Source organism: Schistocerca gregaria, chromosome X, assembly GCF_023897955.1.
Source record: "Schistocerca gregaria isolate iqSchGreg1 chromosome X, iqSchGreg1.2, whole genome shotgun sequence".
Lineage (NCBI taxonomy): Eukaryota > Metazoa > Arthropoda > Insecta > Orthoptera > Acrididae > Schistocerca > Schistocerca gregaria.
In genome coordinates, this window is record NC_064931.1 from 150,002,390 (window position 1) to 150,029,176 (window position 26,787).

The 26,787-nt window shown below is 38.0% G+C and overlaps 1 protein-coding gene across 4 annotated transcripts in view; it reads right to left on the reverse strand.

The window, feature by feature from the left end:
- Nucleotides 1-285: 285 nt before the first annotated feature.
- LOC126298837 (DDB1- and CUL4-associated factor 7) overlaps nt 286-26,787 on the reverse strand; it is a 148,764-nt gene continuing 122,262 nt past the window's right edge. For all 4 annotated transcript variants that reach the window (XM_049990315.1, XM_049990316.1, XM_049990317.1 and 1 more), the window contains 4 exons: nt 17,797-17,920; nt 9,726-9,877; nt 4,796-4,913; nt 286-867 (listed from right to left, as the gene is read on the reverse strand). In XM_049990315.1, coding sequence (XP_049846272.1) covers nt 692-867; nt 4,796-4,913; nt 9,726-9,877; nt 17,797-17,920 — 570 coding nt within the window. In that variant the 3' untranslated portion in view covers nt 286-691. The remainder of the gene's footprint in view (nt 868-4,795; nt 4,914-9,725; nt 9,878-17,796; nt 17,921-26,787) is intronic.

Genomic DNA, 26,787 nt, shown 5'->3' on the forward strand with positions numbered 1-26,787 from the left:
CATTCACATAAAATGTTAACCAGTTTATGTTCAAGTTTTGGCCACTATTCTGCAGCTGTGTTAAGATTAACTGAAATTGTTTTAAAGTAGTAGTGTCTATCAAAGTAACATTTTTACTATAATTATTTTCCAAGCCCTATCACTAATTGAATATCAAGTAGCTGTTTTAAACTTAAGACAATCATTTAGTAAATGAGCCTGAAATATTAATGATATGTATATTTTGTTACAAACACACTTAAACATATATCTTTATGTTGAAGTGTCAAGATAAAAAAAAACTCATTTTGATTCATAAATATTTTAATTACATTATTCTTTACATCAGTTTTCAAAACTATATCAGTGTACGAAGACGCTCATGGGGGAAAAAACCTCTTCCCTTTTGGGTACAAATTTTTTTTAAGTAGTCTGCCTCAGTAATGCTAACACTGTCTCCAATGATATCAAAAGAATCACAGGAATGTTCTACTACCATGGGTAATATTCTCTAATAAAATTCATTAAATACAAAAAATAAGCAATATACCCAATTCGCAACAAACTGCAATTTCACTTTGTTTAATACTCTTACCTAAAAAGACATCATACATACGTACATACATACATACACAAAGTATTGTACTTAAAATTACAAAAACTTCTACATGATAAATTTTATGGAAAAAGAAATTTTGGCTGAAGCAAAAAGTCAAACTCTTAATATTTCCAGTGCACGATTGTAACATATCGCAATCCAATCCGGCTGTGTAGCACCCCATTGAATCTGGTTGATTTCACCTTCTGCTGCTGTGTATGCTAGAATTGGATCCTCTATTGCTCGTGGCATTTGTTGGATGTCCCATATGAGAGCTTGATGGTCATCACCTGAAATTACAATACTGTCTAATTTGTGTAATAATAACCACTTAGTTAATTTTCAGTATGAGGTAGGACAACAATACACATTTTTGTAGGTTATTTACATTTTTAAATGAATACTCAACAAGAAATACATTTCAGGAATGGAACTAATTCTTGTAAGCAATTATTGACTACTTTGAGTTCGTTAATCCTAGTCATGACCTAAAGCTGCTAATTCTCTACTTCAATAATACAATGTTAGACACTGCTGTTATTTTTTCGCTGTACTATTTCTGAAAGCTGTCCTCATCTTTCAAAAAATGCAGCCCCTCTCTAAATGACACATTAGATCTCAAATGATTATTGACCAAATCTTGTAGGTTAGAGAAATGAAAAACAAAGCACAACATAATGCTAATAGTTGCAGTCAATAAAAGTATTCCTTCTTATTGAATGCCATACCCAACACTTGGGTGACAACTAAAAACATTACTCTCCATGACAATAAATGATAATACATGCACAAAACATTTCCCTCTTCCTTTTTCTTCAGCAATATTTATTGGTGTCAGTATTATTGGCTCCTGATTTTAAAGCCAAACAGCTTCATCTTGCAGTGCCTTTAAAAACACATGAATAAATTGTAATAGTTGTGCTGTCTCATATAAACATTGGTTATACAATTACAATGTGCACTTCCAAACATTGTAAATGTAGCTCAGGAGTGTATAACCTGGGTTTATATTAGGGAAGACATTTTGAAGATCTTGGCTGACTCTTACGTCCTGTCGAGGTGTCTGAAGATGAAAATATATAGCTCTGACTCTGTAGAATGTAAAAATAACTCCAAAAAAAAACACTGCTGAAGGAAAAAGAGAACTTTTGTCATTACTGAATGGCTGATGTCCCACTAACATACATTCAGTTTCCTGTATGAATGTATATATTTTCCAGTATGAATGTCAGGAAACAGACTATGTGCATTCAGTAAACACAGTAGAATCCATAGTTCACTTTAAAAGAACTCTCACTAATGTACTTTAAATCAAATCTATAGTTTTCTATGGCATTAGTTTTATCTTCTGGATTCAAAGACAAAATGAAGATTGAAATGGGGGAGGGGGGGGGGGGGGTGATATACCAAGACTCTTGGCAAGTAGGACCCACTGTGTGACATAACAGATTAAATATAAACACAATGAAATAGTAAACAGACAGATACTGGAGGACAAAATTAATCCACAAGTAAAAGCCAAATACTACATACAAAAAACTGCAACCACAAAAGTAATCTATGGTAGATACAAAGTTCTGAAGCAATACAGACCAATACAAAAAATTAAGAGGACGGGGAGTTTTCTGGTGACAAAGAGGAAGAGAAATGAGTATGAATAACAGATAGCATCTTCAAAACTAGAGAAGACTAAGGATGAAGAATCTTATCTCTGGAATTTACAGGCAAGAAAACAGAAACCTAACAATAATAATAATTTTATACATTCCTGTAGACTTACACTTGATTATGATTATGTGTGTGTGTTATAAATTATTTTGAGTCCCTGATCCCAATGTACAATATAGTTTCAAGTAAGTAACGGAGGTCTACACTTTTGTACCTGTATAATGTTGCTAGCCAAGTTCAGCTATGGCAGTGAGATATCTCTACCACCACACACAGAACTACAGATGTTTCACTTCGGCCATTAAACCATGTTGCAAACTGGTTTGATAAGCTTTGCTGAAAGCATTATGCAGCATTCTGTGGGAGCATGAGGACATGCCACTGCCCACCAGCATCAAACAGTAGCCAAGCGTAAATCCAACTAACCAGTCCACAGAGCATGGTGCTCATCATTATACAGGTATTTTAAAAGTTGGTTCATATCGGATGTTACTTGGATTACATTCTCCAATACCAGCTCCCATTGGAATGGGCAAAATACAGCACACACACTATGGTTTTGCAAATCTCCATGCACAAAGTTGCACTACTACTTATTTGACTGATTCTGCTCCCTTTAAATCCCATCTCTACTCCTCATTCTTTACAGACGAATGGAAAAACTGGTAGATGCAGACCTCGGGGAGGATCAGTTTGGATTCCGTCGAAATGTTGGAACACGTGAGGCAATACTGACGTTACGACTTATCTTAGAAGAAAGATTAAGAAAAGGCAAACCTACGTTTCTAGCATTTGTAGACTTAGAGAAAGCTTTTGACAATGTTGACTGGAATACTCTTTTTCAAATTCTAAAGGTGGCAGGGGTAAAATACAGGGAGCGAAAGGCTATTTATAATTTGTACAGAAACCAGATGGCAGTAATAAGAGTCGAGGGGCATGAAAGGGAAGCAGTGGTTGGGAAAGGAGTGAGACAGGGTTGTAGCCTCTCCCCGATGTTGTTCAATCTGTATATTGAGCAAGCAGTAAAGGAAACAAAAGAAAAATTTGGAGTAGGTATTAAAATTCATGGAGACGAAGTAAAAACTTTGAGGTTCGCCGATGACATTGTAATTCTGTCAGAGACAGCAAAGGACTTGGAAGAGCAGTTGAACGGAATGGACAGTGTCTTGAAAGGAGGATATAAGATGAACATTAACAAAAGCAAAACGAGGATAATGGAATGTAGTCAAATTAAATCGGGTGATGCTGAGGGAATTAGATTAGGAAATGAGACACTTAAAGTAGTAAAGGAGTTTTGCTATTTAGGAAGTAAAATAACTGATGATGGTCGAAGTAGAGAGGATATAAAATGTAGACTGGCAATGGCAAGGAAAGCGTTTCTGAAGAAGAGAAATTTGTTAACATCGAATATAGATTTATGTATCAGGAAGTCGTTTCTGAAAGTATTTGTTTGGAGTGTAGCCATGTATGGAAGTGAAACATGGACGATAACTAGTTTGGACAAGAAGAGAATAGAAGCTTTCGAAATGTGGTGCTACAGAAGAATACTGAAGATAAGGTGGATAGATCACGTAACTAATGAGGAGGTATTGAATAGGATTGGGGAGAAGAGAAGTTTGTGGCACAACTTGACTAGAAGAAGGGATCGGTTGGTAGGACATATTTTGAGGCATCAAGGGATCACAAATTTAGCATTGGAGGGCAGCGTGGAGGGTAAAAATCGTAGAGGGAGACCGAGAGATGAGTACACTAAGCAGATTCAGAAGGATGTAGGTTGCAGTAGGTACTGGGAGATGAAGCAGCTTGCACAGGATAGAGTAGCATGGAGAGCTGCATCAAACCAGTCTCAGGACTGAAGACAACAACAACAACAACAACAACAACAACTCCTCAATTAATCTTTTACATTGCATACCTGTGTATTGCTGCCTTTAGACTTCCTCCATCTCTCAAACACTGTATTTGCATTACCTACATGTATTTTAAAGTAATTTGGTATTTCTTAACAATTTTTCTCATTTCAATGCCCCTTTCCCTCTCTGCTCGCTGTTCACTAAGTTAGTTTCCATTCTCTCGTCTCCCTCCCCCCCCCCCCCCCCCTCCCTTTCCTACTTATGTGTCAGAAACTCTTTGATCATTTGTCTGTGATGTTATCCTTTTTTTGCTCCTATCACACTTCCCAACAATCCTTCCCTTTTTGCCACTGTTCTGCCATAAACAGTCAGACAAATGTCATGCAGCATTAGACAGTTTTCAACTTGCTTCCCTGCAGGGAAATGAGAATACAGAAATCTACCAATCAGTCACACATTTAACCACTCAGAATTTCAATCCAAAGTTCTTTGCTTTTTCTTAGAACAACTAATAGCTAGAAATAGTTACAATTACCCTGTATCATAAATTTTGATTCATTAATGGACTTTCAACAAACAGGAGATATATAGCAGTTTTAAACTAGGCGGGTGCTTACTATTAAAAGCACTAATTTGTTTAAAAGCACTGAAGACAGTAGAATGAATAAGCCTCCGTACAGTGATTCTTTTCTATTACCTGCTGTACATATGTGGCATGATGAATGTGGTGCCCACGCAATTCCATTGACACACGCTCTATGGTTATTTAGTCTTGCAACAGGTGTACACGGAACTCTGACATCTAAAATAATCACCTGTCAAACATATGAATTTATCAGTAGTTGTTATACATACATAAATATCTGAAAGAAGGAGTCAGGTATGGACATCTCAGATATGCAAAGCAAATTTGTCATCAACCCAATTATTTGTTTGAACAACACAATGTAGAGATCTACTAAGAGCCACACTATTTAGTACCTTAAACGTATGTAAACAACAACAACAATAAATATTTTGCAGGTGATATGCCTTTCAGGCCATTTTTTTCTGACCTAAACAACACAAGAGAGGGGAATATTGGAAGAAGTAATGAAATACATATTAACAGACCTATTAAAGAAATTGATGCTATCCATAGCTACGCTGACCAGAGGTGATGATGTTTTGTACTGGATGGCACCTCAAATCATAATGAAAAGTGTGGGGCCTATATGACAATGACAAAAACAATTTGTCATGGTTTAATCAGGCAATGGAAAACCCAGGATGGAATAATGGCAATATTATGAAAAGGATACATTGCAACTCACCATACAGTGGAGATGCTGAGTCACAGACAGGCACAACAAAAAGACTGATACACATTTAAGCTCTCGGCCCGAAAGCCTTTTTTGAAAACACGCACCTCTCACTCTCACTCACACACTCACACACACAAACAACAACTTGTCTCTGGCTGCCAATGGCCAGAGGCAGTGGTCGTGCGTGTGTGTGTGTGTGTGTGTGTGTGTGTGTGTGTGTGTGTGTGTGTGTGTGTGTGTGTGTCTATTTATTTCAGAAGTAGGTCTTCTGGGCAAAAGCTTGTGTGTTTAGTACCCTTTCTTGTGCCTGTCTGCCATAATTTTGTCAAGGTTTGTTCTCCACAAAGTCTACACACACAAATACAGCCATTATGATACTGTATGCAGATCTGGGACTTTTCTGAACAAACAGTGTGGTGCCACTCCTGTGCCCAGTGTTGTAGGCCACACCACAATGGCGTGCTCTTTCTGGAAAAGTCAAGGGAAGCTGCAAAAGGTTGACATGCTGACAGTCCAAGATGCTCCAGATGGCATCAAGTCACCTGTGTGGATGCTTGTCTTGCTGCAAAGGAGCCCATTTCCTGATTCAAGGCACGTTATTCCTCTGCATGCCCAAAGGAACAATGTAAGGATGCTATAGGGCATTAGCTGGGCCAATGCCATTGAGATCCTTCACAGTGCTGATTACAGCCTTCCTAAACTCATAAATTCCATATTTGCACAGCAGTCGTGGAACCCCGACCAATCTGAGTTGCAATATTGCTTAACAATAAACTGCAGGCTCAATAGGCCATTATCCTCTCACAGTCAAATTCCAACCTGTGAAAGTACACATGTCTCCTCCTCACACAAGGCGTTACCTGATCATCTCATGAACAACCGACATTCAAACAGAGTGTCTGAATGAAAAACTAACTACATAAACTTTCCTCATAATTAGAATATAGATCACCTTACTCCTGTGTATAGTATATGTATCTAAGCATGCAGTCCACTCCACGCCAATTTAAAATTAGTTGCATGCCATCTTCATACCATTGCAATATCAACCCTTTGATGACTATGCTGTAGCTCTCAAGCAACTGTTTCATGAGCTCCAAGCAAAAGTCTAGTACTTGTGGTTTTTTACCAGCTTTCATTTGGTAAAGAACATATGTGTTCAGTACAGACAAGTCCAAGAGGTGAAATAAAAACTTTCTATATCACTTGACTGACTTTGATGTGCACTCACTAGAGTGAATCTGCATGATAGTTTTATCCACTGCTCCCATTTTCTGGCTACACACTGAGGTGACAAAAGTCATCAGACAGTGATATCCACATATACAGATGGTGGTACTACTGCATAATTAAGGTATAAGAGGGCAGTGCATTGGCAGAGCTGACATTTGCATTCAGTTGATTCATGTGAAAAGGTTTCCAACACAATTATGGGCACACAATTGGGAATTAACAGACTTTGAACACTGAATAGTAGTTGGAGCTAGACACAGGGGACATTCAATTTCAGAAATCGTTAGGAAATTTAATATCCCGAGATCCTCAGTGTCAAGAGTGTGCCAAGAATACCGCATCTAAGCCATTACCTTCCACCAAGGGCAATGCACAGGCCTTCATTTAATGATCGAGAGCAGTGGCATTTGGGTAGAGTTGTCAGTGCTAACAGACAAGCAACACTCAACGAAATAACAGAAGCAATCAATGTGGGACACACGACAACTGTATCCATTAGGGAAGTGTGTTGAAATTTGGCCATAATGGGTTACGGCAGCACACAACTGACACAAGTGTCTTTGCTAACAGCATGACGTCACCTGCAGTCTCTCTCTTGGGCTTGTGACTATATCAGTTGGACCCTAGACAACTAGAAAACTGAGGCCTAGTCAGCTGGGTCCTGATTTCAGTTGCTACAGAGTCGATAGTAGGGTTCAAGTGTGGTGCAGACCCCACAAAGCTCTGGACCCAAGTTGCCAACAAGGGCTGAGTTAACCCGGCATGGACTGGGTCCTGGTTATGTTCAGCTACTTGGACACCATTTGCAGCTATTCGTGGATTGACAATGTGCCATATCACCAGCCCACAATTGTTCATGATTGGTTTGAACAACATTCTGGACAATTTGAGCAAATGATCTAGCTACCCAGATCGTCTGAAATGAAACCCATTGAACATTTAGGGGACGTAACCGAGAGGTCAGTTCGTACACAAAATCCTGTACTGGTAACACCTCCACAATTACAGACAGTAGAGGCAGCACGGCTCAACATTTCTCCAGGAGACTTCCGACGACTTGCCAAGTCTATGCCACATCGAGCTGCTGCACTACACCATCACCTCAATGTGTACAGTACTGTGTTTCTTGATTTTTCTTTACTGTTTCTCTGTTGTTGCTCTTCCTGTATCAACAACTGTGTCTGTGTGAATTGGTGAAAACACATGCACTTCTCCCTTGTCCATAAACTTTCCTGTCCACATACAATCAGTTGATGTAATTTGTCCTTCCTTTAGTTTTGAAGGCAAATCTGTTGGCACCCCTTTCCTTTTTGGCCTCTGTCACAAAGGCATCAGTTCTATTCTTGTATTTTTGGCCTAACTGTCACACAGACATCAGTTCTATTTTTGTATAGAAAGACAAACACATTGGGGCTTGCATATCAGTAATCACAAAAAAATAATAATACCTATGTTGAAGCAAGGCTTCAACAAAGTGGTTACAACAGTGCCAGAAACACAAAGGCCACAATTAACTTCCATTTCTGTTCTACCTGTGTACATGCTAATGGCTAAAATAAATCTAGTTTCAACATTGCACATAATAAACAGTTTTATTCTAAATGTGTCCTTTTGCTTGGTATATTCTGATAGATTTGTTTTCAAACTTCCCACAACATTAGAGACTCATCAATGCACAAATCTCTGCATGAATTTAGAACTGACTTGAATTTCACTTTTTAAAAAATTCACAGTATACTTCATTTTATAAAGCCTTTTTGTTCTCTCAGCAACTCCCAAAATGCCTGCATCACTAAAACGTAAAATTCAAAGAACTGTCAGAAATCTGTTTCTATAAGCATTACTTTCGAAAATAAGGGTGTTTAGTCTGCAAGTCTGTAGACCAGTAGTTCTTCAGTCTATTCTTTTTTTCATAAGACATCTGCATGCAGACTGTTAAAAGCTTATACATCTCATCTACACTTTTATCTGTCTATTGTAATCCCCTGGTAGGGCATTGACATTATTCAGTCACTACTTTGTGAAAGCTGTTAGTTGCACTGGCAGTGTATAAAATCAAAACATTCACTTTCATTACGCCCCTCTCTTGGTGCACAACAAGGATTCACTCCAGAATTATCTTTACAGAAAGCATACTTCTGAGTGTAAATATGCCATCTGTATTCAATATTTCCCTTCCGTTTCATTCTCTCCTGTGAGGGGTCCAGAGTTCATGAATAATTTCAATGTCACTCCATACATCTTCACTTTCTCTTTGTAATATTTCACAATTTTTGTCCGTCTTCAAAATCACTAACAGATTCTGCAGCTCAGTCTTCATTTACAAGTACTTCTCTAATTTTCTTTCCCTCGAACATCAAACATCATTCTCACCAAACAAGAAAACACAAGTGCAAGTACCAATGTAGTTCCCATAGATCGAATTTATACAAGGTCTCCTGAAAATGCAAATAGTTCCACATGTTCGCAACAGACGGCAGTCACTGAAGGGAGCAATCACCCGATAAAGTGCCATGTACAGCATGATAGAAAAGCCGGGTGTATCTCTACGGTTGTGGGCTGGAACGACAATATGACTACCACCGTATTGGTATGGTTGATGTCCAAAAAGTGTTAAGAGGCAGTAGAGAACTTTTAATACCACCTGAGGCATTTGATGGAATCTCATTTGTTGGCACATCAGACCCCAATCACGATTAAGATGCTGAAGTATAGGTTACTGTATTCTACCTGCACTATGTAAGTATACTTCACTATTAAACTAAAGCTTCATTCTGTCATTACTTACATCCTCCATACAAGACTCAAAGTCTTCCACAACATGAAGACCACACAGGGGTTAATTTCTATATGACATCCTTCACTTGCTAGTGCAGAGTAAACTTGAGAACTTTGAAAGACTGGTGGTGGCGTAATGATTTGAGATGCTTTACACGACATTCAGACTACTCAAACAGCCACACTGCTACTTGCAAAAGGCAGCCAAAAGCATAAAATTAGTTGAAGAATGATATATTGCACTATTTTTTCTGTATATGCAGAAATAAACAGTTCAAGATTTCTTATAGTTGTCTACCAGAAAAAAAATACCTCACAGGCATCCATTGCAACTGTTGCTAAGTAATTGGGATCCTGTTTGTTCCACGCCAGGCGAAGGAGTGGTGTATGTTGAGGATCTTCATATATTATGGTAGAATGTTCTAAATGACGCAAATCGAACATCCTCACAGAGCCGTCAGCCCCTGAAACATATATTCATGTTAGTGACATTTCATGTTATGCACAACAAAATATTTCTGTCCCTTTAAGGAAATCAATGCAAGGGATCTTAGGAATATATAGTGTTTGTATTTTGTTTTGGCTGAAATTTAATGCTGTACTGAACATGAAATCAGTCATCACAGAGCCCAAGATGTTTCAGCTCACGTACCAGCCGGTAGGCAGGTGGACAGGGGTGTGCGCAGGCACAGGTAGCCTGCTGTCAGGCCGTAGCCTACATGATGCTACTGCACAGGAAGAACACATGCACACTGGGATGGATATGCGCCTCATGCATGCAGAGAGTGCACGTGATTAGGCCACCCTGTGCATAGCCTATAATAACTGCAACTGCCTGTAGGTGAGCTGAGAGGCTCATACGCACTGTTGCACAGTGGACAAATGAATTTAAATTTGGTTGGGATAGCTTAGATGATCCGCACATTGGTCGGCCAAGGTGTGTCACTACTCCAGAAATCATTTTGAAAGTGCACAAAATGTTCATGGAGGATCGTCGATTGAAAGTGCGTGAAATTGCTCACATTTGCCAGATGTCATCTGTAATTAACTGCACGATGGGTGCCACGACTCTTCATGCTGGGTCAAAAACGATGTGCCGTCACCATGGCAAAATTACATGAACTAAGGTATGAATTGTAGCCACACCCGCCTTATTCACCTGATATGGCTCCTTCAGAATTCCATCTCTTCCCAAACTGATATTTTTTTTGATAGATGTAGATTCACTTCAAACAAAGAATTGATAGCCAGAGTTGACAACTAATCTTCAGGCCTGGAGGAACTCATTTTCGAGATGGGATCAAGGCACTGGAACATTGTTGGACCAAGTGCATTAATCTACAAGGAGACTACATTGAAAAATAAAAAGAAGGTTTTCAGTGATTTAAGTACTTTTCTAGTGTTCTATTTCGAGAACTTTTCAAACCACTCTCGTTTATGAAATTTGTTAACATTAACTTTTTTTTGTAAATCCATAAAGAGGGTGGAAAAATTTAACTCAAAGTTCAAGTTAGCACCATATCATTAAATTTAATGTTATTTCATCGTGGTTAGGTATAAGCTCCCATAAATTTAATGTAGTATTAACTAATGTTATCCATTTTCGATTTCAGATAACTCCTGAGGGGCTACACTGCATGTAGTCTGCGTATTTCAAATTTGCAGGCCCTTCATCAATTCATAATCATGGCCGCCATATTTCTTTTGTATTTAAAATATAAAATAAAGTTCAAAGTATGATCAATCATAATTCCCAAACAGATCCTTTGTATGTATTTTCATTGTCTCAAAAAAATTTCCAAACTTTACCTATTTTGGTTTTGTTGATTTGAATGAGATCCTGGCCTTAGTGAAGATTCCCAGTGTTTCTGGCAACTCAATGAAAAATCCTGAATGATCATAAACTCTTAAATCACAGCACAATTCACATATAATCTCAAACACATAATTTGTTACAACACAATCAATGCAGATCACTGCCCAAGCATTTTTCTCTGGTGTATTCACATAAATTTAATTTTAAATCATATTCTTCTTTAAAATTGATGAACCTCACGTATTACTTGCTTTCATCAATGCTATTAATTTCTTTTTTGGTGATCATACAGTGAATGTCTTGTTTAATAAGATAGCTACACGGTTGCCAAGAGTCGGCTTCTGTTTTACAACAACTTCACATGGCATGACGTTTTTGAGTAACAATGCAATTGTTGACAGAAAACTTCAATAACCTCTAACTTTTAGAAACAACTAAAGCTTACCTCCTCCATCATAAGGAAGGAAGAATGGACTCTAATGCCCCATCGCCAATGAGGTCATTCGAGACAAAGTACAAGCTCAGATTGGGGAATGATGAGGAAGGAAATATGCTATACCTTTTGAAACTAACCATACAAGAAATTCGGCTGAAGTGACCTAGGGAATTCACGGAAAACCGGATCTGGACATTTGAATCACTTTTCTTCCAAATTCAAGTCCAGCTTCCCTGCTCTGGTGCAACATAAGGATTTACAACAATGTGAAAAGTGTGGGCAAGTGTTACATTTTTAACAGATGGTCTCTTCAGAAGTGACAATTGGAATTAAGGCTTTCCAGAAGCATCGTATTGTTATCAGATTTCCCAAATCACTATCAGAAATGAAGTCATATTGATGGCTCCCTGCACCATGCCATCAGAGTAGCACTTGTTTGTCACTTCAAACTATGTCAGAATGTGTCTTCTCTCATCAGCAACAGGATAATTCCACATAGTGGTCCTTCATGGTAATGAATGACTGAGATCCACTCTTTAAGATGGTATCAAACAAGCTGTCAACAGTCCATGTCTCTTGGTTATGGCACATTCCAACAAAAGTATATATGCTCTCCTGTTAAAAGCATACTATGTCTGATACAATGACTATCTAGATCTGTAATTAGGTGCACACAGTACGTGTAAGACATAAGTCTGAATGATCAACAAAATAAAATACAGTGCTATGTGGTGTGTAAAATCAGTGCCCCCCCCCCCCCCCTTTCTGTCCATTAAGACATCATAATGTACATTATGCATCCTAAACACACAAATCATTCATTCCACTTCACTCAGCCCAACTATAAAGCCACTTTTGAACTGTGGCAAGTGCTGTGAAATGGGCCTTCCATGCATTTTTAGCAATGAGTAGCTGCCTAACACCAAACATGCTTCAAAAATATCAGAACTAATCACGCTAATGTGTGTTAGCACCATTGGTTAACTTTACATTTGTTTTACTTATGCACCATGTTAACTGCAATATGACATGCATACAAAATAATGCTCTCACTGGATCATTCCTCTAGGGCACTTTTTATTATGTGTATATTTATACATCTAAGTGAATAGTTTCCTGTACGGCCTTCTATCTAACAGACTCAGTGATTTAGGAACCAATGCCGTTGCTTTGTTTCTTAACTTCCCATTCAAGTAGGACATACTTGACAAGGCTTTTTGTGATGGGATTCGTAAATCCAAATTTAGATGCTATAGGATTAAACTGCGTCTGCTAACACTTGCAATATTATTTCATTTGGTGTCCTTTCATTACTTCATTCATTCAGCCATTAATTACACACACACACACACACACACACACACACACACACACACACACACACACACACACACACACAAATTCCACCACATTAATTTAAATACCTTAGTGGTTGGTGGAATGTCACCACGGAATGTCACATTCCCAGCAATAAATTCCATGTCCACAGGGCTCTTAAACGTGAGTGACTTCCACCAGAAATATTCAAAAGGATTGTGGGGTTTTCCAAGAATGAAAAAACCTTTTTGTTGGTATGTACTAAGGAACATTATGGTTTAACATCCTGTTGATGCTGTCATTATGAAAATAGCACAAGTTCAGACTAGAGAATTATCTTAATGTTATAAATGAACCATGATCTTTTCGGATGAATTATTCCAGTATTTGCCTTTTGTGAATTAGTGGAAACCACAGAATACCTGAAGATGGATGGCCAGATGAAGACCAGAACAACTATCCTCCCACATTCGAGTGTTGTAACCTCCGTGCTACCTTATTTGTAATTTTTATGTAGTACTGCCAGCTGTATATTCTCACTTCCTTCTTCTGAACCCACAACAAATGTGATTAAAATATCTCTTGGATTCTATAAAGGATTCTATAAACACTGAGTACATTCCAAAACATAACAAGCTGTCTTATGAGATTATTTGTAGACTGTCCATTCTTAGAACCTATCCTGGTGGAAGGAAATAGTGTTCCTAGAATGAGATTTTCACTCTGCAGCAGAGTGTGAGCTGATATGAAACTTCCTGGCAGATTAAAACTGTGTGCCGGACAGAGACTCGAACTCGGGACCTCTGCCTTTCGCGGACAAGTGCTCTACCAACTGAGCTTCCCAAGCACGACTCACGCCCCGTCCTCACAGCTTTAATTCTGCCAGTGACTCGTCTCCTACCTTCCAAACTTTACAGAAGCTCTCCGGCAAAACATCCTCCCGGCTGTGGCTAAGCCATGTCTCCTCAATATCATTTCTTTCAGGAGTGCTAATTCTGCAAGGTTCGCAGGAGAGCTTCTGTAAAGTTTGGAAGGTAGGAGACGAGGTACTGGCAGAAGTAAAGCTGTGAGGACGGGGCGTGAGTTGTGCTTGGGTTGTTCAGTTGGTAGAGCACTTGCCCACAAAAGGCAAAGGTCCCAAGTTCGAGTCTCGGTCCGGCACACAGTTTCAATCTGCCAGGAAGTTTCGGAAATAGTGTTTCTAACTAGTCTGGCAACAAGTCCATTTGACACTGCCATTAGTGGACAGCTATTTCATAGATGCAATCTTACTAGGAACAGGCTAAAAAAATGAGAATCACCCACTCACACAAAGTGTTTCTGGTTTTGATGTGGGTACTGTGCATCATAGTTCAGCTAACAAAATGAAACTGCCACAGAGTAAACACACAATCACTATTAAAGTCTCATTGTAACTCAGTACAGGAGGGGTGGTCAACTCCTAAAGGGGCTTCGCTAGTAAATTCACAACACATCTCAGCTCTACATACTGTAGATTTCAATGATTGTCTTCTGCAGTTTACAAAGTTTAAATATGAATTATGGTGATACACCTTAACAGAGCAGTTGATTTCAGCTATCAATGAATTCCACTATAAACCAATCCCTGCTCAGTGGTTGTTTCCACTGAACAGTGCCACTGCCTCACTCATTCAGACAATGGAACACAATATGTCATGGTTTACCTGCAAGGTCAATAATACATCATACATCCTAGCATCGGGGGTTGCCAGACTACCAGGCAACACCTTTTCACCGAACAGTGCCACTGCCTCACTCACTCAGACAATGGAACACAATATGTCATGGTTTACCTGCAAGGTCAATAATACATCATACATCCTAGCATCGGGGGTTGCCAGACTACCAGGCAACACCTTTTCACCGAAAAGTAGATTTTCTGATTTTCCACTTAGTGGCCCTACCAAGTGCTACAGGAACCTACTTGCTTTTGCAACACACATGATTGAAAATAGATCCCAAGATATCTTGCAGTCAGACAGCATTCAGGCCAGTGCATGGCTTCCCATCTGCAGCTGACTGAGCCTGGACTCCAGATTGGATATCCAGTCCATGCTGATGCCACTGTCTCTGACAGCGACAACATCCTGGTTGGAAGACAAATCTGTCTTCATGGTTGTGGATGTCCTAAAACTTGGCTCAAATTATTCCTGTAGTATACTGATTGTAGACTGTTCAGGGAAATTTAATTCCACGTCCAGACAGAAGAATTTAAACCTTTTGTGGAATTTTAACTCCATGCATTGACAGAAAAACTGAAATTGTAGTTGAACTTTGCTTCAAGACAGTCTCAATGAAATTAGCATTTTCATTTTGCGTGATCAACTTGTTCATTTTTAAACTACAACAAAGTGATTTTTACTTGTCAATTTTATATTATTATTCATATATCTAAAAACAAAGATGATGTGACTTACCAAACAAAAGCACTGGCATGTTGATAGGCACACAAACAAACACAAACCTGCCAGCGCTTTTGTTTGGTAAGTCGCATCATCTTTGTTTTTAGATATATTTTTCCCAAGTGGAATGTTTCCCTCTATTATATTTATATTATTATTCATCAGATTAAAGAAAGAGTGTTCCTTTGTTTTGTTAGTAATCTTTTTTAAGACTCTTTAACATTATTTGTGTTGCCCATGATGGAGTCTTCAGAAAAGAAGATTTAATGTCCCACTCATGCGCACATCACTAAAGACAAAGCTATAGATGGGCAACGACATGGAAAGAACTCTACATTGACCTTGCATAGTGAATCATGGAAAACACAGAAAACCTGGCTCAGAGTGGGTAGATGAGGTTTTGAACCAAACCCCTTTCCTCACTTATATTCATCCAATGCATTATGCATGATGTCAAGCCCCAAGATGAATGCCAACAATTGAATTTTTAGTAAAAATTTACAGTCATCTGTTGTCTGAATAAATAGCAGCATTTCTCCAAATTCCTGAGAAATCTTACATCTTAAAAAGAAGTTATTCTTTCAGAAGATGGTCACTGTTGTGAGATAATCTGAGAGTTAAGGAGTGTTCATTCACATATGTCATACTAATAGACGAAATCATGTTTGAAAATGTTCACTTGTGAGACAACTAAATCTGTAGTTTAAGATACTTTAGTATTCTGTAACAAATAACTCCTACTAAAGACCTATTTTCAGCATATGCTACACAACTATGTGAATGTCACTTCCAAGCCCTTAAAATGTTCACATGAATTATTATGTGCTATTCTGATACTAGCAAAAATAATTGCGATGTGCACCATCTGATATTACCGCTATCAAATGTGACCAATTTATTGATTATATGCAGAATTTGGACATACATAAAGAGGAACTTGGCAACATTTCACATCAGGACATATGACAGTGTATTTTGTATTAGTATACATTTTCACATCTTCTGGAATAGTATGTGGGGTGAGATCAGTTGAACTAATATGGTTGGCTGGTTGGTTGATTTGAGGGACGGGACCAAACAGCGAGGTCATCGGTCCCATCGGATTAGGGGAGCATGGGAAGGAAATTGGCCATGTCCTTTCGAGGGAACCATCCCAGTACTTGCCTGAAGCAATTTAGGGAATTCACAGAAAACTAAATCAGGATGGCCAGATGTGCATTTGAACCGTCGTCCCGAACATGAGTCCAGTGTGCTAACCACCATGTCACCTCACTTGGTGAACTAATATGAGAAGTGTTTTCACTAACATTCTCACGATTTATATGCTGTACACACTACTGGCTGTCATGTGCAGAACTTTGGTTCAATTCCTGGTACTGCCAGGGATCTTTCCTTGGGGGTTGCACAGGAACAGGGCGTCCTCAGCCCCCCAACTAAGCTACTTGGCTGGGTAGTAGCAGCACCAATTCTGCCAATCTGACTGGCCGCGACTGTGGTGTGCTGACCCCCATCACTTCATGCCACATCTGATCAATGACACCACAGTCAGTCAGACCTGACTGACCCATTAGAGGCAATAACAGAGATGTTTATATTCTACAAAACATTATGATAATGGAGGAAGACATACAGGTCACAAACAGGAATATGCAAAATCACAATTACGATACAAGGCATAAAACCGATTTCCATTTATTTAACAGATTATTAACACTGACAGAAAAAAACCTGAATACGGAAGAAGCTGTTGGTCATAATTTGGCACCAAATGTTCATAAGTTGTTGACTGGATCTACTTTAAAAAGTAGACTTCACCAGTGGCTTATGCATAAATCCTCCTATAACATAAAGCTAACAAGAGTAATTGTGTTAACAACAGACCTATCCTAGCAACAAATGTGGTAATAAATTGCATACAAAACCAACTTTTTATTGTGAAGTATAATATTGTCCTACAGTATTAATTTAATAAATGTAAACAACTGTTGTGTGCACAAATAACATTAATTTTTCTTTGCTGACATTGCATTTGCATCTAAAATTGTGTGTTACAAGCTGAAAATAAATTAAATATATCTCTAAGGGAGCAGAGGAGGAGCCATTTATGACCTTTGAAGTTTACCCCCTTAAGTAACTAATTAAGCACATTGTTGGAGAGTGTTATAATTATATTTCTTGGCCATACAAATTTCAACTTGCCGTATGAAATTTACATGTATAAATTTACTTTGTGCATTATGTGGGGTATTGGCGTGAAAACAAAAAGAACTGAAAAATGAGGATGATGATAGTGTCATTATTACTTTTAACCTAAAGTTCAATAGTAATGATGTTAAAAATCATTAATATTAATGCCTTGGTTTTACAAGTATTTAAGTTCTACTGACTTACCAACTGAAGCAAACATATCTCTACCACCCCCAGCTCGACTGAAAGCAATATCATATACTTCTTTATCATGAGCAATTAGCTGGGTCTTTACATGACCAGTCACTAAATTTGATCTCCCAAGGACCTGAAAAAACAAGCAACAGTTATGTATTTTTCTGTGCATGCTGACATGTACGAAGTGATGAAAGTCATAATATGTTTTTCAATCACAATCATTGAACTTTTCAAAATAAAGAACAAAATAAAAAAAAAATTGATACAGATTATGGAAATTAAAACACTCACAAGAGAGTTGATAATTTGTTTCTTCATTTCAAGTCCAAACACCTGAGCAGTTCCTCAACTATGAAATTTTCTTAACTTTCTATCAATCTATAAACCCAGTAGAGGTGTGATCAAAAAGTATAAAAACCATGGCATCAGAGAATATCTGTGGTATTCTTTCTTTCTTCTCTTCTTTTCAAGTAGACAATGGCACATTTAATTCTGGATCTCTAATTTATCCACATTTGATTACTCATCTTGCCCAAAGAATCCCCTCACACTCATACTCTCCCTGCCCTCTCAATCCCATAAAACACTAATTTAATCTAGGTCTCATTCTCTGTACTAGATGTGACTGGGACCCATCCCTAATGAAACTTAGCACCAGATAAAATATAATTCTAAATCAACGTTGTTAAAATGTCAACACCAGAACAACTAGGGGAGGCCTATATTCAGCAAACAGATGACAAGCTGAAATCATATACAGGGTTGGATATGGATTTCAAGGCCTATTGAAATTTCATGGTCAATAGTGCAATAGTTATTTCCAGAGTTCGCAAACACTTTGAAGTCAAGGTAAGATCACAAATACTAAAAGCATTGCTAGCAAAGGCAAAGCTCTAAAAGAATCTGCCTAACTGTGAAGATATTAATTGTAAGGTCCTTAAAGTATTTGTGTAACTAACTAAGTGTTTAGCTGTGCATTGGCTGCTCGTCCATGGAAATCGGGAGAAGGCTGTACAAGACTTTTTACTTAATACAATACGATTAATTCTTTACGTACTCTTTGTAACACAGTTTCGGGGGGTTTTAAAGTAATCAGTTTTGAGAGTAATCACAGGCCATTATCTTGTTCTATAATAAAGTGATCAGTTATTAGAAAAAAAATAGTATATCAAGTACGGTACCTACAGCCACAGGTGTTATTAATTTGTGGGATGACTGATATTTTTACTCACCAACACTTGCTAGATGGCAAATGAAGTGTAGTATCAAGTGTTGTCACGAGAGAGCAGCCACATATTTTACCATTTCTCCCATCTTTCATCTGACTGCAACCCTCTAAGTCTCAATGTCTTGACAAAAGGCAGAATTAACAGTAGTACCCCTGTGAACAAATTTGAGTGAAAAATTCCTTCAATGCCACTACTTTAATTATCTCAACACTGACACATCTGATCCAACATCGTTGTACCCGACTGTGATGCACATTTCCCATTTGGGTGATGCATTTTATACTGTAAAAGCGCTGACATAGCTTGCCATACTGCCACATGTAATCAACTCAGTTTTTTGAGATGTTGGTTTCACTTTCTTTTCATTTCTTCAAATCTTGATAACATCCTCCCATCCCATTATTTTTTCTTTTTTCTTTTAAGTGATGATCAATTATGACATTTTAAAACTATTTATAAATTTACCTGAAACCAGTAAATGCATATTTCAGCTATTGTATAGTATGTAAAGCCACTGAGCCAGTCAACATCTACATTACCATAATATTTTCGAAACATGAACTGAATGTGATTAAAATAGTTAAAAACGTAAGAGATTGTATTTAGAAGCACATGCACAGACCTATGTGTGTCATGTCACAGAATGAGTTCCAAAATAAAATAATGATACAGAAGCACAGAACAATAAGAACAAATCTATGTGACTGGATGATCAGTCATATGGGAAATAAAGGGCTATCTACCTACTCTGTTGTATATTAACTCCTTTCCCACTACATTTACAAGTAATTTGGATAACAGCCCTGACAACACAAATACTTCAAAATAAATAACACCTTAGCCGATAAAGGTAGACCAGTGGTCTTACGGAACTCTACAGGTGGTATTTTGTCAACAAATGAACCAGTTAACTAAAATGTGGAATGCTATTTTCAGTATGCAATAGTGGGTTTTCTCACCACAATAACCACAATAAAAAGAAAAGCATGGGACAGAGGATATCATCTCCTTCAAAGATAAGTTGAAACTAACTCAACTCTCTGATGAACTTGGAAGTAAACAACTAAGTGGAAATTTTCACTAGCTATTGCGTCTTATCTCCTACTCTAAGCTAATCCTGATTTCTTGCTTTAACAATGATGCAATGGATTCTACGGGGATGAACAATGTGATATATTCCTTCTTATGGGCCATTCTGATGTCATGGACTTTTCTCTTCTGTATCAGTGAGCTAGATGGCTCAACCATATTCCGTGTGTCATTGCAGAAACCAAATTTCAGTCTAACAAATCTCCTCTACTTCAGTGCTCTGGGTATCACATACAATTCTGCACAAGCTACGGTCCTATCAATAGTCAAGCAAGCATCTAGGGAATATATCCTTAAAAGTAAGCCTTACATAGATTTATCAGCTTACTAAATAGTTTTAACTTTGTGTTGAGAAGATGTTATAACATAGCTTCAAAAAGATACTGGAGAATTCAATGCTTTTCATACTCTAATAACTCTAAAATAAAACTGAACCTCTAAAGTAGTCAAGGTGATTATTGATTTCATCTCTTCTGAAGAAAATGCTAATTTCTCTTGCACAAAGAGCAATGGGGGCACCAGTGTCCATGTATCTCAGGCATTCCATTAGTCACAGATACAGCAATGAAAACAGCACCTACTAGATGGTAAATTGTGACGTAACATCTGTGACAGTGAGACAGGTCTAACAATAATTGTGAAGATACTTCTTGTCAGTTACATTTGGAGGGGGGGGGGGGAGGTCCTAAACCACAACAAATGGTCAAAACAAACCCTTTTTTAAGAGAATTACCCAAAATTTATGTGACCCATTCACTTCTCCTACAGTTTCTATCGAACAATGGGTGTTACAATCTTAGGGAAGGATAGGAAAATTATAACCAACTTTTTAAGAATGGGCCACTCACTGCATATGTATATGAATAGCAAGACAAATTGCAATTATGAGCAATTCATAAAGGGACAATCCTCTTTCACAAAGCAGTCTGATGTGAGGTCACTCATTTAAGGTCTGAACCAATGTTTGAGGTAAATAAATTATTTAAAAAAATGCTAGGGAATATTATGCTTCAGAACACTATCATATGGGATCAAAATGCACTGTTACTGCATCATGGAATTTTCCTGTCCATCAGATTTCATCATTAACCGTGGGCATATATATGCTACACTGAATCTCATCACGTGCCAGCAGAATAACCTGAGTATACACAACCTAGGACTCATGAACAGAAAGAGCAGTTTTACCACTTCACAGTTATTTAAAACATTCTGCCCTAGTGACAAATGACTCCAGGTGTTGGGAGAATTACTGAGGTTAATGTACTTATCACAGCTCGCTGGTTAACTTGTTGGGTTTAGTGAGCTCAATACCAATATCATCAATACCTGTGCAAAATTCCTGTTGGATAAGTAAGCCTAAAATTTGTAAAATATTTGCTTTCAGTAAACTAAAACAACAATAGTTGTCATTCCATGTCAACTTACATGGGCCTACCTTCTCCACCAGCACATACTTCAATGACATTTTATATGAACATTCACACATGTCCCTGATGAACCCTAGTTAAGTTTTAACAATTGTTGAAACAATGGTGTTTGACTCCCTGTGTGAATGTGTGCAGAGTGAGCATGAATTTCTAGTGACTTTGAGCTGTTCTATCTCAAGCAATATTTTGTTGAAATGAATTAAATTTAAACATCTTGCACAGCTTTATACATTCTCTTAAGAATAATAATGAAAAGAATTTTATGAGCCATATTCAGCCAGAAAATTTTAGACAAAAAACTCAGCACCCAAAAAATTCCCAATTTTGGCATCTTACATCTCAGGGACTGCAGGTATGACAGATGTGAAACTTGGCATGTAGTAACGTAACAACACGAGGTTCTCAGATAGAAAGTTTCATTTACGCACCACTTTGCAATGCTGAAAAAATTAAGTGAAAAGTCATTTTCTAAAAAGATAGAAAAGGCAGTTTTTTGAAACTGATTCTGCAAGAAACTAAGTTCTATAAATGTTTACAAACTGGTCTCAATTGAAAGAGCATCGTTTTAATCACAAAAAAGTGTATTTGATTATCCAACACAGGCTAACAATGTTCATAATCTGAATTAAAATTGGATATGAGAATCGAAGCACAAAAAAATGTAAACTTCAGCTTCTCATGTCTCAGAGTAAATGTGTGCTGAAAATGAAACTTAATAAGCAATAGCAATGTGGAATACAAAATTTAATTCTCCTACTACTTTCCAATAATCTGCAAATTCAGCAAAGATTGACGATTTTTGGTAAAAGATGAAAGTAGGGCATATTCGACACTTCTTTTACAATACCATTATCTATTAAACCTTCAAAATCAGTCTCATAAAAAAAAAACCCTTGTTTTAAACCCCCTGAGAACAGTGGATTTAATTTGCAACTAGGACTAACAATGCTACATAAATTGAGGCAACATAGCAGGAAAAATCATGCTCTGAATAAAGTTTAAGCTTTGGCTTCTTATACCTCGTTGATTAAAGGAATGATAAACACGAAAGTTTGGACAACAACAAGTTAGCAACACAAGAGTCTTGCTGGCAGACTAAAACGGTGTGGTGGACCGAGACTTGAACCTAGGACCTTTGCTTTTGTGGGCAAGTGCTCTACCAACTGAGCTACCCAAGCACTAGTCACGACTCTACCTCACAACTTTACTTCCACCAGTAGTACTTCATACTCTAATTTCAAAACTTCACAGAAGTTCTCCTGTAAAAATGGCAGGACTTGCACTCCTGGAAGAAAGCCACGTGTCTGAAATATGCTTTCTTCCAGAAGAGCAAGTCGTGCAAGTTTCCCACAAGATGATCTGTGAAGTTTGGATGGTAGGAGATGAGGTACCGGCAGAAGTAAAGCTGTGAAGATGGGTCATGAGTCGTGCTTGGGCAGCTCAGTTGGTACAGCACTTTGCCTGAAAAAGACAAAGGTCTCAATTTTGAGTCTCAGTCTGGCACACAGTTTTAATCTTCCAGGAAGTTTCATATCAGTACACACACAGCTGCTGAGTGAAAGTATAGTCATTCTTAGCAACAGAAGGTTTTCCAATATAAAATGTCATTCAGGTCTTCAATGTCAGTTAAAACTTGCTTTTTGTAAAAATAAAAACACAGATCGCATTCAATATTTGATTTTAGAAAATCTGTTTTCCATAATTCACTTCAAACTAATCACAGCTGGAATGATAATGTTTTCAAGAACTCACAAAATCAGATTCATTTCTCCAATATGCGCTGAGAGCACCTGAAACTGCCTGACAAATATGAGGGAATGTACCACGGCAATGGGCTACATAGCAGCAACCTGTTGTCCACGTTTAGTTGTATGTGGTTTTCATTTTTAAACTGACAATTAATATCTCACTATATTACATTGATACATGTTAATACTGAGACTACTGACTCAAGAACATGAACTGGCAACTCCATTGCCATAGGGGTCATGTCTGATAGCTTTGAAAGATAAGCTATGGGTGGGTTTCTTCATGCAAGTTCCCAAGCCTGTAATTTCGTTTCTTAATTCTTGTTAAAAACCCTTGTGGCGACACCTGTCTGCATACAAAACCATTTGATAAGTACCTTATCTTTGATTCTCAAATCTTAAAGAGTACCTCGTATAGGTGGCAAGCAAAAAGTAACATCAACTTCGATTTTGAGCTTCTCAACACTGCAACAATACTGACTAATAAAATTTATGCATTGTCAAGGACCAACTCATTCCTTTTATTGCCTCAAAAAACAGGATGCTTGTTAGGTACCAGAACAATTCCTAGAAAATGAAGTGCAGAAAGGGGGCTTGAAAATTTTGAGAAATGTAAATGGCACTTTTGTGTCTAATCTTTTCTGTTGGTTGGTTGTTTTGGGGAAGGAGACCAGACAGCATGGTCATCGGTCTCATCGGGAAGGATGGGGAAGGAAGTCGGCCGTGCCCTTTCAGAGTAACCATCCCGGTATTTCCCTGGAGTGACTTAGGGAAATCACAGAAAACCTAAATCAGGATGGCCAGACGTGGGATTGAACCATCGTCCTCCCGAGTGCGAGTCCAGTGTCTAACCACTGCGCCACCTCGCTCGGTAAACTTTCCTGTTTATCATATCTTTAATCAATGAAACATGACAATCCAAAGCTGAAACTTGATCACAGTGTGATTTTTCTAACTAGTTTGCCTCACTTTATGTAGAATTGTTAGACCATGTAGGAAATTAAAGTCACTGTTACCAGGGGGCTTAAAACACATTTGTTTCCAATGAGACTTATTCTGAAGCCTTAATAGAAAATGGTACTTGTAACGAAAGTGTCAAATATATCCTATTTTCACCTTTTCACAAAAATAGTCATCTTTTCAATGAATTTGCAAATTATTGGAAAATCATGCATCAAATTTTACATTCCACAGCCTTGTGCATATTGAGTTTCATGTTCAGTGTGTGTTTATTCTACAAGAAATAAGAATCTGTCGTTTACACTTTTGTGCCGCTATTTTCATGCTCAACTTTGATTCAAATTATCTAGCACTCTTAGCCTATGTTGGGAAATCAAATACATTCTTTTTTGTATGATTAAAACCACAGACTTTCTATTGAGCCCAGTTTGTAAAGTTTTATAGAACACAGCTTTTTCGCAAAAATCAGGTCAGAAATACCACAATTTTTTGATCTTTTTACAAAATCTGAACTTTCCACTAAATTTATCAAGTATTGGAAAGTGGTACATAAATGAAATTTTATATCTGAGACCCTTGAGTTGTAAGGTTATACATGCCAAGTTTCACATTTGTCATACCTTTGTTCCTAAAGACTGGAAAGTAGCACAGGTCACACCAATATTCAAGACAGGAAATGCGAGTAACCCATTGAATTACTGGCCCATATCACTGACCTCAATTTGCAGTAGGATTTTGGAACATATACTGTACTCGAACATTATGAATCACCTTGAAGAGAATGACTTATAGATACATAACCAATGCAGATTCAGAAAATATTGATCTTGTGCAACACAGCTAGCTCTTTATTCCCATGAAGTAATGAGTGCTGTCAACAAGGGACCTCAGATCAATTCCATATTCCTAGATTTCCAGAAGGCTTTTGATACCATTCCTCACAAGCGACTATTAATCAAACTGCGTGCATATGGGGTATTGTCTCAGTTATGTGACTGGATTCGTGATTTCCTCTCAGAGAGGTCACAGTTCGTAGTGATGGACGGTAAATCATTGAGTAAAACAAAAGTGAAATCTGCCGTTCTGCAAGGTAGTGTCATAGGCCCTCTGCTGTTCCTGATTTATATAAATGATCTAGGTGATAATCTGGGCAGCCCCCTTAGATTGTTTGCGGATGACACTGTAACTTACCGTCTAGTAAAATCATCAGACGATTAATTCCAATTACAAAATGATCTAGAGAGAATTTCTGTAGGGTGTGAAAAATGGCAATTACCACTAAACAATGAAAAGGTCAATTTGACTAAATACCTATGAATTACAATTACGAGCAACTTAAATTGGAAAGACCACATAGATAATATTGTGGGGAAGGTGCGCTTTGTTGGTAGAACACTAAGAAGATGCGACAAACCAACTAAAGAGACAGCCTACATTACACTTGTCCTGGCCAGGTAGGATTGACAGAGGACATCGAAAAAGTGCAGAGAAGGGCAGCTCATTTCGTGTTATCGCACAATAGGGGTGAAAGTGTCACTGATATGATACACAAGTTGGGGTGGCAGTAACTGAAACAAAGGCAGTTTTCTTTGCGGCAAAATCTATTTATGAAATTTCAATCACCAACTTTCTCTTCCAAGTGCGAAAATATTTTGTTGACACCCATCTAAGTAGGGAGAAATGATCATCATAATAAAATATGAGAAATCAGACCTCGAATGGAATGATTTAGGTGTTCCTTTTTCCAACACACCATTCGAGGGTGGAATGGTAGAGAAGTAGTATCAAAATGGTTCAATGAACCGTCTGCCAGGCACCTAAGTGTGAATTGCAGAGTAACTATGTAGATGCAGAACTGCCACACCAGACTGGTGAAAAAGGGACTAAATGGAAGCCTTACACCCACTTAGTGTATTTACGTAAGACCAGAATTTTCTTGGGTTCTCTGCCAGATCTTTTGCTAAGGTGTCACAGTGGTAGTTTTGTATCCTTCATGCATAAATCTTTTCACAGGTGCACAAATCTCTACTAACCTTCTCTTTTCGTCATCTGTGTGTTCCCTTTTGAACCAAGAATGCAACAGCCATTGCTTCCTCAGCATGTGCTGAATTTTGTTATTAAACCATGGTGGGTCTTTCCCATCTTTAACAACTTACTAGGCACATAACTCTCCAGGCCATGATTTACAATCTGCTTAAACTTTGCCCATAATCCCTCTACATCCATCTTACTGGAACTAAGCGATGCCATTTCACTGTCTATGTGAGATGCTAATAACTGCTTACCTGCTCTGTCTGGCGGAAACACTCTCCTAGCATTTTTGACTGATTTATTAACTTTCATAGTCATAGTTGTGGTAATGACATGATGACCGCTAAATCCTGTTTCTATACTGAAATTATTGATAAGATCTGGCCTATTTGTATCCACAGGGTCTAGGATATTTCCATTACGTGTGGTCTGCCGAGCTAGCTGCTCAAGACTATTTTCAGAAAACACGTTCAAAAGTATTTCGCATGGCTGGTTGTCTGTAACTCCCCC